The sequence below is a fragment of the Primulina tabacum genome, chromosome 3, assembly GCF_025594145.1.
Source record: "Primulina tabacum isolate GXHZ01 chromosome 3, ASM2559414v2, whole genome shotgun sequence".
NCBI classification, from domain to species: Eukaryota; Viridiplantae; Streptophyta; class Magnoliopsida; order Lamiales; family Gesneriaceae; genus Primulina; species Primulina tabacum.
The window spans coordinates 15703378-15717691 of NC_134552.1; the positions used below are offsets into that span (position 1 = coordinate 15703378).

Consider the following 14314-nt stretch of genomic DNA (forward strand, 5'->3'; position numbering starts at 1 on the left):
GGACGAAAGAAATTGAATTTCCAACTTTTCTCTCGAAGTTGCTGAAAAGGAAAGTGAAGAAGGAAAGAAGAAAAACTTATTCTTCTCTCTACCGTTATCACGCTCGGGCGGTAGAATTCTCGCGCCTGAGCACGAGACATTCTGTCCTCGAGTGTCAATTGCACCGCACTCGGGCGGTCAAAAACTACCGCTCGGGCGCGGAACGTTCTGTCCGAGCACTAACATATTCTACACTGGCGCTCGGGCGATCATCTTCTACCGCTCGGGCGCCACACGTTCTGTACAATTACCCAACTTTTGGTACAGTGGCGCTCGGCGGTCATTTTCTACCGCTCGGGCGCCAGAGGTTCTGTCCAAAATATTGGTTTTGTATTGTATTGGCGTCCGGCTTCTCCACTCGAGCTCTTACAGCTTCAATTCTGTTAATTAATCAATATCTAGTACGATATTTCATTTTCAACACTTATTTTCTCATTTTCATTGTCATGATATACATCATATACATAATCACATGAGAATTTCATGAATTATCGATAATCACATAAGATTTACGATAAAACGATACACGGTCCTTACACTTACTGTACATGTCAATTAGTGCATTGATCAAAAAAATGTTATCAAAGATCGTACTACTTCTGATTCTAACGATATGGCAATGTATTTGCTGCCCTTTTTCAATGAGAGCTAAACCAGCACGAGCACCTAAAACACTGGCATATGCAACATCATTAGGGACTACACTTTCATCCTCCATTTTCTTTAAAAATGACAGAGATTTTTCTCCCTCCCCGTTTCGTACCAATTTCATGATCAAAGTGGTTCAAGAAATCACATTCTTAACCGGAATTTGATCGAAAATCCAACAAGCATCTTCCATTCTAGATGCATTGGCACAAGCAACCACCATTGAATTCCAAGAAACAACATCTTTCTCTTTCATTCGACTAAAAATCGAATAAGAACTCTCAACTTCACCACTTTTCCCATAAGCATCAATCAAAGCATTTTAAACGACCTGAAATCCAAATCCATCACCATAGCAATACCGTGTACCTGGGGCGCAGAAGCCCCAACTCAGCCAAGCTAGCACATGCATTTCTTTAATTTTTTATTAAATAAATCTAAATTTTTATAAATTTTGACAGAATGGGACCCGTCGGGTACCTGACTTGGCCAAACCCTTTCCAAAACCCGGCCAGATGTCATACCAGGCTATACTTGAAAACATTATTCGGTAGAAATAATAAACTCTCTCTCACAGAACAATCGCAGAAGATTCAAACTACAAAAATGTTTGCTAAAAACAGATTTCCGATCCAAGAAAAAGGCAAGAATTTGATATACAAGTGCTTGTGCTTCAGTTGAAGAATGGGAAGCAGTAGTGCTTTCTTCCATTTCTTGACAATCGCGACAAGGAAGCTCAAATTCCCACATCGCTCTTCTCCACTTTCTGCATATCAACTCCACAGTAGTGCCTGTGCCTTCACCTGGGACGACGTCTTTCGATTCTCCCCACCGCACCAGACAACTGATTCTTCTCATCTCCAAGGTTTCTTCCAGAAAGTTAACCTCTGCAACCGCGATGCTGTTCGTTCTCAAACCCTACATCTTTTCATCTTCTATGTATCGTTGTATATTCTAATGTTTTTGTGGGATGCGTTTCAGGAAAAGCAAAGTGAATTCGTCCCTTTTGTTGTAGAACAACAGACTGTCGGTTATGTTCACAACAGGTAACAATGTCTTTTTTCTCAGTTTGTATCTTCAATTGAGTCATCGATTTTTGCTGTTGGTTCAGAAAATCGCTTATACACACGCACTCACGTGTCCACAGAATTTATGTAGCTTCAAGAATTCATATTGATAATGTTCGGTTCATAAAATATCTGGCATGTCCATTAATTACCCCAATAGCATAGTAGATGATTTACCATTTACGGCATTAGCTAAAAGATTTAATTTTGTTAGGATTTCACAGCCTATTATGTTAGAATTCTTGATTGCCTTAATGTTCAAGCGCTCAATTTTCGTTTCATGGGAGATAACCATGATTTGGTGGTAATCTGATGTACAGCATGTGCAATGTGTCCCCTCAGTCCTCACATGTATAGTGTGATCGAGATTCCTCCTGAAAACAGCTGTTTCCGGTTCAGCTATAAACTAATGATAGATAATGTATGAAAAAGGGGTATTTACACTGCCTTCTCACACAGTCTGTTCGTTGTTGTGCAGATTAATTCAGGTCACAGTTTCAAGTGATAACTCCTTGTGCTTATAGCTTTGTTGGTGTTGAAATTAGATTATCACGTTGCCTTTGATGGATTAAGTTATAAATGATTAATCATTTGAATTTGGCCTAAAGCAGTGAACTAAAAATTTGGAACTCGCCTCTTCTAAATTTTAATCACCGGTTTTGCAGAAACTATGGTAGACTATGAGCTTTTCTTGTCACGGTAAATTGTTTCAAGTGCTGAATATTTTAATTTTCTATGACACGGTCGCTTCCAATGTCATATACAGATTTGCTCACTATTTGAGGAGATTTGAAGAAACATTTATATTTCCAGAGGACACCTCTTATGGCCTCAATTTTGGATACTATGTGTCATTACATACTAGGTTGAGCACATATGAGGATAGGACAATAGCTGTGGGCAACACAATCAAGTGTTTGGGTGAAGAACTTATACCAGGAATTCGGAATGAGGTATTTAGAATGTGCTATCTATCACTGTATGGATATGCAGAAACATATATGATATATCTTCATTTTGTTGTATGTTTTTGGCTTATTCTAATATTTGCAGCTGTATCCTGTCATGTCTTCTTTTGGGACTCCAGAATTTTCTCATTAGAGCGTGCGGCAGCGCCATACTTTGGAATAAAGGCGGTATAATATCCTATCTTTAATTTTTGTTATTGCAAGCTTGAGTTTCATTTAGGTTACTGCATTTTTGTATTCAGTGAGCATCTCATCTTCCAAAATGTAAACCCAGCAATCTCTGTTTATTACCCAAAAAATTTGTGTTCGTCATTTTCTGAGTACTGTTTTATTTAAATGTCATCAAGTAGCCCTCAGCTCCTGATGCTCTTTTCTTTGGATAATATATTTTTATGCTAGGCTTATGGAGTGCATATGAATGGTTATGTTGAAAGAGATGGTGAGAAATACCTATGGATAGCAAAGACAAGTAAAACTAAACCCACTTTTCCGGGGAAGCTGGACCATATGGTTGCTGGAGGGCAGGTACATATTGGCCTCTCTCTATTTCATGGTTAAAAATTATATTTTTAAAATTAATTTGGGATCTGTACAATTTAACACACCAGTTGGATATACAGTTATTGGAAATTTTCATTCATTTAATATTTGTATTTTTGTGTTACGAAACTATGCTTACCCACCGATCACTTATAAAAAACCGAAAACTTGAAAGGGGTAGGAGTAGGGAAAATGCAAGAACAAAGAGTAAAACAACCAAGGAAAAAGGGAAGGTAATGGAATAAAGAATTTGAAAAGGATAAAAAGAACGTAAAATTTCTTTAAAATTTGCGTTTTCAATTGAAACGTATAACTAATTAATTTTTTTACTTAAATGCACATTTTCTTTTATTTATATGTTTATCAATATGTGCAAGTATATGTGAACTTTTATGTATATGTGGCAACAAAATTTTAGAAAAACAATAACCAGATAAAAGATCACCAAAATAGAAAAGAATATGTAAATATCATAAAAATTTATGCCACGAAAAAATTGATATGGTAATACAACAATTAAGTCAAAGTATAGATGACCACTCAAATTTCGATGAGATCTTGTTTCAGTAATAATGGGTTGAGAAACAGCAAGTAAAAATTGGCAACTGATTTTTTCATCCATTATAGTTACACCTCGACGAAGTACTTTTCTCCAAAACAAGAATTCCGTTTTGTTTTCTTTTCCTTGGATGCTTTGTTGCAGGGACGGATCCAGGAATAAAAATTGGGGGGCTTGAAGTCAATATGATAAGTTATATATTATTAAAAAAAATTTACATTATATCGTCCAACGAAGTTGTGCCCTACGAGATTTTAAAACATAAAATTCATCAATAATAGAATTTACATCAATATGTTTAGCTAAATATCGTTCAATATAGAGTGTCAAACAATCGGCAAGAAAGTCATCCTCCATTTTATTGCGAAGTGCCGTCTTCACATGCTTCATTGCTGAAAAAGCCCGCTCAGTAGTGGCAGTAGACACAGGTAATGTCAAAACAAGATGAATCAATCTAGTCAACATAACATAAACACTTGACCGTCCACTCTCGGTCAATTGCTGACACAACTCAACAAGTGTAGAAACCTTTAAATTCTGCATCACATCAAGTTTATAATGTATCAATTCATACTCCAAAGCAACAATTTCTTGATCTGTGAAATCTCCAGGATAAAACTTCTTCGCAAGCTTGCAAATATCATCACTGTTAAATGAGTCAAATGAATTTTTAGGATCTAAAGATGTACTAAGAGAAAGAAGTTCCACCGATGACTCATTGAACCGAGTATTTAACTCCATCAAAATGAAATCTATTGCTGCATTAAAAACATCAAAGTGGTAATGATGTTCTATTGTAGTTTGCCGACAGGAACGTCCAATCTTATATAGACAATCAAGGTCAGGTACATCAATTTCATTTCTTGAGCAAAAAACTTTAACTTCCTGAAGAAATTCATTCCACCCACATTCTCTAAATTCTTGAAGGCAAGTTTTGGTAGTAGTGACAAATGTGATAGCAGTCAAAATGTCTTGAGATTTTCTTTGAAGAATTTGACAAAGAGTATCTGTTGTTCTCATAATTTTATGCATTAAGTGCAAAATAAACACAAATTCAAAGCTTGCCATGTTTCTGTAAATCCCCCGAACTTCAGCCTTAACTCTTCCATTTGGAGAATAATCACTGAGAACTTCAAAAACTTTGCAAGTTGCAGTGTACATACCTATCAAGCTTTTTACCGAATCATAGTGAGAACTCCAACGAGTAGCTCCTGCTCGTTGCAAATTACCAATCTGGTTTGCACCACTTCCAGAATCACGTTCTCCAATTGACAACATATACTCAATTTCATTTCTCTGTGCAGTATGTAATTCAGCAATGCGCTTAGTAGAAGAAGTGACAATATTAACAATATTGTCCAAATGAGAAAAGAATTCTCAAATAACACTAACATCCTTAGCTGCAGAAACCAATGTCAGTTGTAAACGATGTGCAAAACAGTGGACATAGTATGCATAGGGACAATCTTTGAGAAATAATGCTTGAAGTTCATTCCACGCTCCACGCATATTGCTAGCACCATCATATCCTTGGCCTCTGATTTTCTTAACATGGAGATCATGATGAACAAGAACATTTGATATCTCATTTTTCAAATTCATTGAGGTAGTATCACTAACACTTTTGATGGCAAAAAATCTTTCTGTCAAAATCCCATGATTGTTCACAAACCTCAATATAATGGCCATTTGCTCTCGTTTAGATATATCTCGGGCTTCATCAACAAGAATACATAAGTATTTATCTCCAACTTCTTCACGAACCATCTGTCGTACTCTATTGGTCATAATATGTAAAATCTCTTTCTGAATTTCTGGAGCGATATATTGGGCATTTTTTGGAGCATTCTCAAGCACAACTTCATCAATTTCTATATTCATTTTTGCAAAAGCCTTCACCAATTCAAGAAAATTTCCACGATTAGATGAAGATAGAGATTCATCGTTACCTCCAAAAGCACAACCTTGAAGTGCTAGCCAACGAACAGCTACAATTGAGGTGCTCAAACGCAGACGATTTTTCTCTTTTTCCTCTTTAGATTGTGCATGCATCACTTTATCAATATGTTGTGAGGGCCTCATCAAATTTTCAGCCCTTCTCTCACACATAGTATGAGGTGAAGAAGCTGCAGAACCAATATGGGCAAGAAAAGCACATGTCTTTCCTTGGTTTACCCTTTTCCAATTGTCAAGTCCTTCATTGACCAATGTCGAGATATTAGATGAATTAACATCATTCAGGAAAAGAAAACAATAGAAACAATATGCCTTATTTGTTGAAGGCGAATACTCCAACCAATAAAATTTCTGAAACCATTTTTTCTGAAAACGACGATTCTGGCTTCCAAATTTTGTACCTGGATACTCCAACATATCTGGTTGATAAGGCCCCATATTTATATATGAACGTCTTATCTCATCTCGTACATTAACATGATATTCACATATCTGTTTTCTTTTTCCTGGATCTCGTTCAATAAAAGTAGACGAAGACTGATGATCGTCTTTAGGAGAGGAACATGAAGGAATTTGGATATTGAGAAATAGAAGACTTTCACTGGATTGATGTTGCATTGTAAGGACCGTAGGAATTGAAGTATCTTCACTAGCTTGACGATCTCTCTTCTTAAAGAAAGAGGATATCAATGTTTTTCCTTTCTTTGCAGCAGATTGATATTCCATTTTGAAATAGTTCAATTTATAATCCTAAACAAGAATAAAATAATTATTAACCAAATAAACAAGTAATAGTCACTCAATAACAAACAATCAAGAAACCACAAATCACACACAGAGAAGCTATAAAAAACAAAATAAAAAATGTATAGCCGATTCTTACCTGGATTGTTGCCTTGCCGATGAGCAATTCGATTTCTTCGGGAGTCCGCAATTCTATTCTGTCGCTAAAGGGCTTAGGACTTGGGAGAGAAATTTTGTAGAATTGAGATGGGGCGGATCAGAGGATAAATTTGGTCTCATCCTTGTAAATGGACGGGACTTGATTGGACTAAGACATTGATGTACGACGGTTTTTGAAACAACCGTCGCTATTAGCGACGGTTTTTCAAAAAAAGTCGCTATTAGCGACTGTTTGAATAAACCGTCACTAGTTGCGACGGTGCAATTAAAACCGTCGCCGATCCAGATCGGCGGCGGTTTTACTAAAACCGTCGCGAATATTAGCGACGGTTTTTGCTAAATTATTAAAAAAGTGGGCTTAGCTACAGCCCAGTACAGCCCTAGAATACATCCGTCTCTGCTTTGTTGTAATCTAGCTGCAGGCACAAGGACAATGCTTAATAGTTTTAGAGAATATGAATATAATTCTGATTTTCAATTGCAAGGTTTTGCAACTTGCATACACAAGAAAATGTGATTTACCAAACCGTTCTTTTCCATATTGTCACACACATTCGTACAAAGGCAGCCACTTGGAATCTGCTGTGAGGAGAATCTAGTAAAGGAATGTAAAGAAGAAGCGGGGATACCAAAATCCATATCCAGCACGTAAGCTTTTCATTTCATTATCTTGCTATACAAAGAATCGAAAACTTACATTTGAATCATTATGATAATCATCTTCGGTGAATAAATTAAAAGAAAAAACCTTGAACTTTGGCCCATCATTTTCATCATTATGAATCGGACCAAGTCCATTACCTCCCTTTCTTTCCCCAAATTCTATACCATCTTCAGCATCCTTTTGACTAACCAAATTCACGGTCTTGTCGAGACCGTTCTCCACAACCTCGAATTCCGTCGCTTCCTTCTTCCCCTCCACTCCCCGCGGAAAGAGGTGGTGCATGGCTGCAAGCTTCATCCTCCTGGAAAGCAGCCGCTCCCTTGAGATCGCCTCGGGCCACTTCTCTCTTTATTTTTATTTTTAATGTTGTTATCATTATCTTATTTCACATCTTAGTATTATTGTTCTTTTTTATTAATAATAATCATAATATATTGATATAATGAATATATGTATAAATTAATAATAGCATTTATAAAACTTAATGTTTTATATATTTTATTAATAATAATTAAAAGAAAAAAGTAAAGAGTGAAAACCGATCAGCAATAACGTACACAGTGCCCTTGTAAGTAACATATTCATGCATTCTACATATACAATCTTAATTAATCGTGTTAATTAATATTCTAAATCAAATATATATTTTTTGAAAAACATGTGATATTTAACGATGCGGTGGCTCAATTCAAAAGACAAGAAGCGGGAGAAACATCGAATTCTTGGCCATAAGCATTGGCACAATCTGCAATGACATCTTCTCCAGGTGTAGTCGATACCAATTCTATCGATTCCATCAATATTTCGTAACACGGCACAGAGTAACTGCAGTTTAGATTAACGGCGATGTCACCGCTCGATGTCCCATATATTTCCTTGTATCTCACATTGCTAATTTCAACTCCGGTTTCCTTCACAAATCAAGATATTGTGTTTTATTTAATCTTTTATGTAGTTGATTGATACATGAAGTTAATTTGCAATGCCAAAAATTAAGAAGGTAAATGAAAATCGTAAAATAATTATAAACCGAATAAAACGGTACCTCTTCTTTGCATGCGTTTCTAACATCACAGTAATTTTGATCGATGATTATCGGATTTTGGACGGAATCGAACATCAAGTTTTCGAATGTCACATCTCGGACGTATCCTCTTCCCACCTTTGCACGTAAAATGTTTTACATATTACAAAGTAAATTACGTAAATTGAAAATCCCAAGTCGTAAAAACTTCTATCTCAAGTTCTGTATAAAATGTAGTTTAGTAAGAAATAAGAAAGCATGTGATCAGAGCGATGCAAATTAATTAAATCTTTATGTTAAATTAACATTTTCTTATTTAAAATCAGAAAAATTTACTGATTTGAAAATGCATTTACCTGCCAAGTCTTGATTCTGGCTCCATTGGTGGTTCCCTTGAAGAATGCGTCAGATACATGAATCTTCTCTACTTGCACATAATTTCCTCGTCTTCCCAGGCTTCCAATACTAAGTATTTTATGATATAATTAAACATAAATATCATTTTATTTTTATATATTATAATTTGAAAACTATGTCAAATAATGAAAAGAAATACATTTAATTACCTAATACCATGACCAGGTCCACACACCACATTGTAAATTTTGATGTTGGAAATTCGATCGCCAATAGAAATACAATCATCCCCTGAATTTAGTGTCCAAATCATAACTTAAATTTATAAACATCAACTAATCAAGCAACGATTAATTCCATCTAATACGAATGATAATTATGGTCTTCGAGGAGGCAGGGCTTGAATTCTGGAAAATTTAAAATTTCGTCGCGCGTGACAAAGTATAATGTTATATAAATTCCACGCAATTATAGTGATACACACCAGTGGAAAATTTGGAATTGGTGATGATCACATTGTGGGAGGAGTGGATATGAATGCCGTCGGTGTTGGGAGAATTTGCAGGACTCTCGATCACAACATTGTTAACCACAAAGCTATCGCATCCCCTCAACAATAGGTGTGTTTGCGCGCTGTTAACGAGCTTCAAGTTGCTGACGCTGCTGTCGTTACATTCCATAAACTTCAATGCCTAACAATATTGTTTTGAATCACATTCCATAACGATTATTTGAAGTCTGCAAATGATGGTACATGCATTTTATGCTACCAGCCCATTTTTTATTTTATTTTTAGCGAATATATACATATATATATATATATATATACTTAAAATAATATTGGGGAAAAACAAAAGGGATAAATCAGACATACTTACAGTTGGAGCCAATGTGGTGCATTGTTTCTGCAAATTCAGAAACAAAATGTTTCAAGTAAAATTCATATTTATGTTGCAGCTTGATTTATTTATAAATGTACCAATTGAGGATGATATCTGCATGATTGATCCCACCATCCCTGGCCACGCCCATCCACAGTGCCAAATCCATCTACATTTAGCCCATTCACATCCTTAAATCCTAGCCATCCACTCGCATCCTTCCCATTCCATTCGCTAGGCAGTTCCGGCCCGATAATTCTGCCTGAAATCTTTGGGACACAATTTACATGACAAACCAAACTTTACATGATTTTCATATTATTGTTATTATTATTACACGTACATAATTTAATATTTAACCATAATCATAATGATAAAAATAACCACCCAATTAGCTACTCCTCACAAACGAAATTAAAAAGATAAAAGAAAAGAGTTGATATTCGTGCTTACAATGAAATAGATAGTCGTAGGTTGGCATGGACCTTGGAAAATAATCGGGTTAAGTAAATATGTCTTGTTCGGAGGAACAATGAATCTTGAAGATGGAATTGGTGCGGTACATGCAGCATCCCATGTCTCTAAAAATGCCTGAATTTAGAAAGCACTATAAAATTAATGGAACAAAATGATCCAAAAAGAAAAAATGAAAATTTTTACTTGTGAATCATCAGTTTGACCATCACTTTTGGCTCCATAGTCTGTCACACTAAAATGGTCTTCATCTTTGCAGTCAAATATGCAACTAGCATGTGAAGAACCTAACGCAACAATGAATAACACTACTCCAAACATATCCTGCATGCAATTTAATTAATATCCTTTCAAAAAACATAGGTTATATATACAAATATATAATCATCTTTTACAAGAATATTTTGGAATATATAGAAATGAACAAGTCGAGAATTTGGTTAAAAAGTGGATTGTTTATGCCAGATATAATTTAGGGAGAGACGTATATATATACCGGGGAAACTTTGTTGCGGCCAATGAGTGTGTAACTCCGATCCTCAGTATTAATGCTGAGCCTGCAAAAACATACATATTAATGAATCAAAAACCAGGCCATACTTGAATTTATATTGGTTCAAAAATATAAACTGAGTGATTCATACGTGCTAAGCCATCAATATTCATGCGATTGCTACGTCTTCTTCGATATTAATTATAATAATAAATAAATGGGAATTAATTAATTAAGCCCTTGTTCTTAAGACATGCATTTCACTGGTCTTTTAATTAATGTCCAATAGTTAATTATAAGTTAAAACAAGGTTGGTTTTAATAATAACATATGAAAAAAAAATTGTATTTTTAAATAAAAAACAATTTCAATCAAATTAGGTCATTTTATTGACAAACAAAAGTTCAACTTACCTCTGTTATATGAATGGTTCTTCTGATAAAGGAAAAAAAGTAGTATACATGTACAGGTCGAGCGAAAGAAATTTATACATTTGATCGAGGCTTTAAATTTTTTTCCTTGCACACAATGATAATCATAATTGGAGTATTGTAATCTCTAAAGATAAATTTGGTTTTCTTTTTCTTTTTTGAATTTAATTCCAGATTTGTTGTAAAGATTTTTATCTTGGTTTGACTGTGAGCGGTGTCCTTTTCCTTTCATGGTTTCAATCTTATTTTAATTTCTTAGTTTGTTGCTTGGGGATGTTTATCACAACACAAATGATAGAATTTTACATATAAAGCTTTAGATTAAAAAAAATGACACTCCCATTTTTAAATATGTTATGTAATACTTTTCTCTCTGTATTTTGGTTCTTATCCTTCAATGGAAAATAATTTCTTATTGAGAGTGAATCCCGACATAATGACATTAATGTTCATTTTGACATTTTGGACAGTTTTTCCTCAAACATACTATAATTGCTGCGTTTATTACAAGCAAACCGATGCTTAACTCACGAAGAGATCCAAACCCTTTTTCTCTCTTTTTTTTTTCAATTTCGAAAATCTGAACTCCTTTTTTTTAGTAAAAGTGATTGCGTTTTTGACATTGGTAATTCTCGAACACCATTAAATATTATCTTGCCAGAAAAGTTTGTTCTTTTAGCCTCGAATTTCGAGGGTCGGAAACGTTTTGACCAAGTACAGTACAGAAGACTAATATTTTGAGAAAATTCAATATAATTTTGGATTTTTTTTAACCAAAGAATCAAAAGTTAACGGAACAATTGATCAGTTAAAAGTTTGTGTAGATGCAACATGCTTCCTTAATGATAAAAATTTGATACAAGCGACGATTGATCTTACATTGCAATTTGTACATGAAACTGAGGCCTCCTCCATAAACAACTTCTGACTTTCAGCTCCTCCGCCTGCAAAAAAAAAAAAAATGCATTAAGTAGCGCCATCTTGACCAAATTGATCACGACATGACCCTCTATATCAGAGTTGTCTTACCAAATAACTAAGTAAACAACGAAGAAAGATGAAACTCTATGTTGAATTACTACTACATGCAAAAGAACAAGTACACACCTAATTCATCTCGGACTCGAACAATATTGTCATTACCACTATTCAGGGCCGCTGGTTTTCGAAGAACCACATCGTTCTACCATGACATCATATAGTTGCTTGCCATTCTACTTGAAACAATATAAGGAAAGAAGGATAAATGGGTTTTATCAGTACATACCAAGAATTTGATCATGGAAGCAAAACAACGTAGATAGATATATATACTCAGGTTTCAAGGTGTTTTGACACTTACAAAGATTCCTGGGAAAAAGTGAATTTGTCCTTCAGGCTTTGTCTGTGTCTCCTTAAAATAAACTAATAATGGAAAAGAAGGCCACCAAAGCTCCCAATTCACAAATGTTGAATACCTGAAGGCCACCACAGCTCCCAATTCACAAATGTTGAATACCTGACAGATCGGGTAATAATGATAATAAGTAGGTGCACCTGCTTGCTTATATGCTCACTCCCTGAGGGCCCGTGGGCCCCTTGGACTTGAATGTTGTGCCAAAACCCATGTAGGAACTCTAAGGTAAATTCAGCTCTTTTGACTACAGGAAATTGTTTATCCAACTGTACAGCCGTGTGTCTCAACCACAACTTAGCAAGTAGAAAACAAAAGCTCACACTTACTTCTAACTGTTTTTCCACCCACAAAAGCATTTTCACCTGATTCCTCGAGCTGCTCTCCAATTTTCACCTCCTTCGATCAGGTTTCTTGGAATTATTTATGGAACTAAGAGACGAATGAGTTCATGTAATCAATCAAGATGTAAAAGAAAATTTTGTAGCATGGGAACGGTCACTGAATGTCTGATTCCTCTAACTTGTGTCTTGCAAGTTGTTTTCAAAATACTCTATAAGACGTTTTACGAGTTTATAATAAGATAACTACAATTATTTGCTACAGGTTTTTAGAAAGGATCTTTAAATATTTAAAAATATGCTCCTGAAATCTCGTAAGATCTCAACTTCGATAAGGTGACACGCCAGAACTAATGCATAGTCGAGTTGGTTCAATGTGTGGATCAAATGCATTAGATAAGAGATTAGTAAACAAACCAGGGACTCTTCATCAAAGACAAATTTCACTCTTGTTTTCTGAAACAAATGACATAAGATAATTCAATTGTTACTTCAATATTCCGTACGTAGCAATAGTCATGGTTGCTATATCTGTCAAACTATGGGAACATGAGGGATAATTTTTCCGGCCCAAAAGAAAGATTATTATGAGAAAAAAGACGATAAACAAGAAGGTCCAAAATAAATATTTATTTAGATATGAGTTTTTTATCAATTAGTTTTTAACGTTGAGATAGCACAAGGGGCGAATTTGAGAAACATTACAAAACATCAAGGACCAATTTGGTGGCCCGAAAATAAGAAAAACTATTTTGGAAAAAACTGCAAACAGAAAAGACCAAAATGGGTGTGATCCCACAAAAGGTTTAAAAAAAACATTACAATAGTGTAGAATATGAAAAACAAAAATGGGTCCTTGAATGTCGCTATTCTTGAATGACACCAAGGTGAAAGGAACAAACATTTGAATGAACGGTAAATATTTAGCTGCAATCTCCACTTCTCAGACTCAGTAATAGCTTCAGATATCCTACATCTTCATGGCTTAATATACCTGCACGTATGACAAATTAGCCAAGGCAAAATACTCACAAATTAATATAGATTTTGGGGTCAGAATAATCAATAGAGCCACATCTTGTATCCACCAGGGAATGGATGAGGTAGAGACTTCCATCTGGTATTTAAAATTTTTACATTTCATTTTTATTACGAATAAATATAAGATGGTCAAAATTAATAATCGTCAATACATGATCAAACACAACTTGTACATAATGCCATGCGGATTTGTGTTGGAGAATATAGTACAAGCATTATCAGCCCCAGTGTCAATAAGGGTATCCATTAGGGGATAGAAGGATATAACAGTCAAGTGGAAGCATGAAGAACAACATTGCTGCTTGCTTAAGAAATTTAGCATTATATTTCTACTTGAAACAAGACATCGCACAAAAAACATTGCGTCATATGAAATGAAAGATAGCATACCCATGGCGAAACAGGAAATCAATAATCACGAGATTGCAATTTGCTTTGAAAAAATCCGTGCTCCTTATGATATTTGCAACTTGTGTCACAGGAACTAGCTTAAAGCTTTCCACTTCTTCATCTACCGTTACAAGAGGAAATGAGT

The 14314-nt window shown here is 35.1% G+C and overlaps 1 protein-coding gene and 1 pseudogene across 4 annotated transcripts; one reads left to right on the top strand and one right to left on the bottom strand.

Annotated features, from left to right (window-relative positions):
• Positions 1-1223: 1223 nt before the first annotated feature.
• LOC142540774 (nudix hydrolase 20, chloroplastic-like) lies at positions 1224-7411 on the top strand (annotated as a pseudogene).
• Positions 7412-7900: 489 nt separating this feature from the next.
• On the bottom strand, positions 7901-14290 carry LOC142540769 (polygalacturonase QRT2-like). Of its 4 annotated transcripts, none has more exons than XM_075647147.1 (15): positions 14170-14290; positions 12503-13732; positions 12347-12461; positions 12111-12218; positions 11884-11944; positions 10577-10637; positions 10267-10404; positions 10060-10197; positions 9705-9875; positions 9604-9630; positions 9210-9417; positions 8935-9016; positions 8725-8833; positions 8390-8506; positions 7901-8255 (listed from the first exon to the last, which is right to left on the bottom strand). In XM_075647147.1, coding segments are annotated over exons 5-15 (1281 nt in total). In that variant the 5' UTR covers positions 11886-11944; positions 12111-12218; positions 12347-12461; positions 12503-13732; positions 14170-14290; the 3' UTR covers positions 7901-8027. The 4 variants fall into 4 exon arrangements, with proteins under 4 accessions (XP_075503262.1, XP_075503260.1, XP_075503263.1 ...); XM_075647145.1 differs by lacking the exon at positions 14170-14290 and having other exon boundaries at positions 12503-12829; positions 13156-14123; XM_075647148.1 differs by lacking the exon at positions 14170-14290 and having other exon boundaries at positions 11884-11942; positions 12112-12218; positions 12503-14124.
• Between the last annotated feature and the right edge of the window lie 24 nt (positions 14291-14314).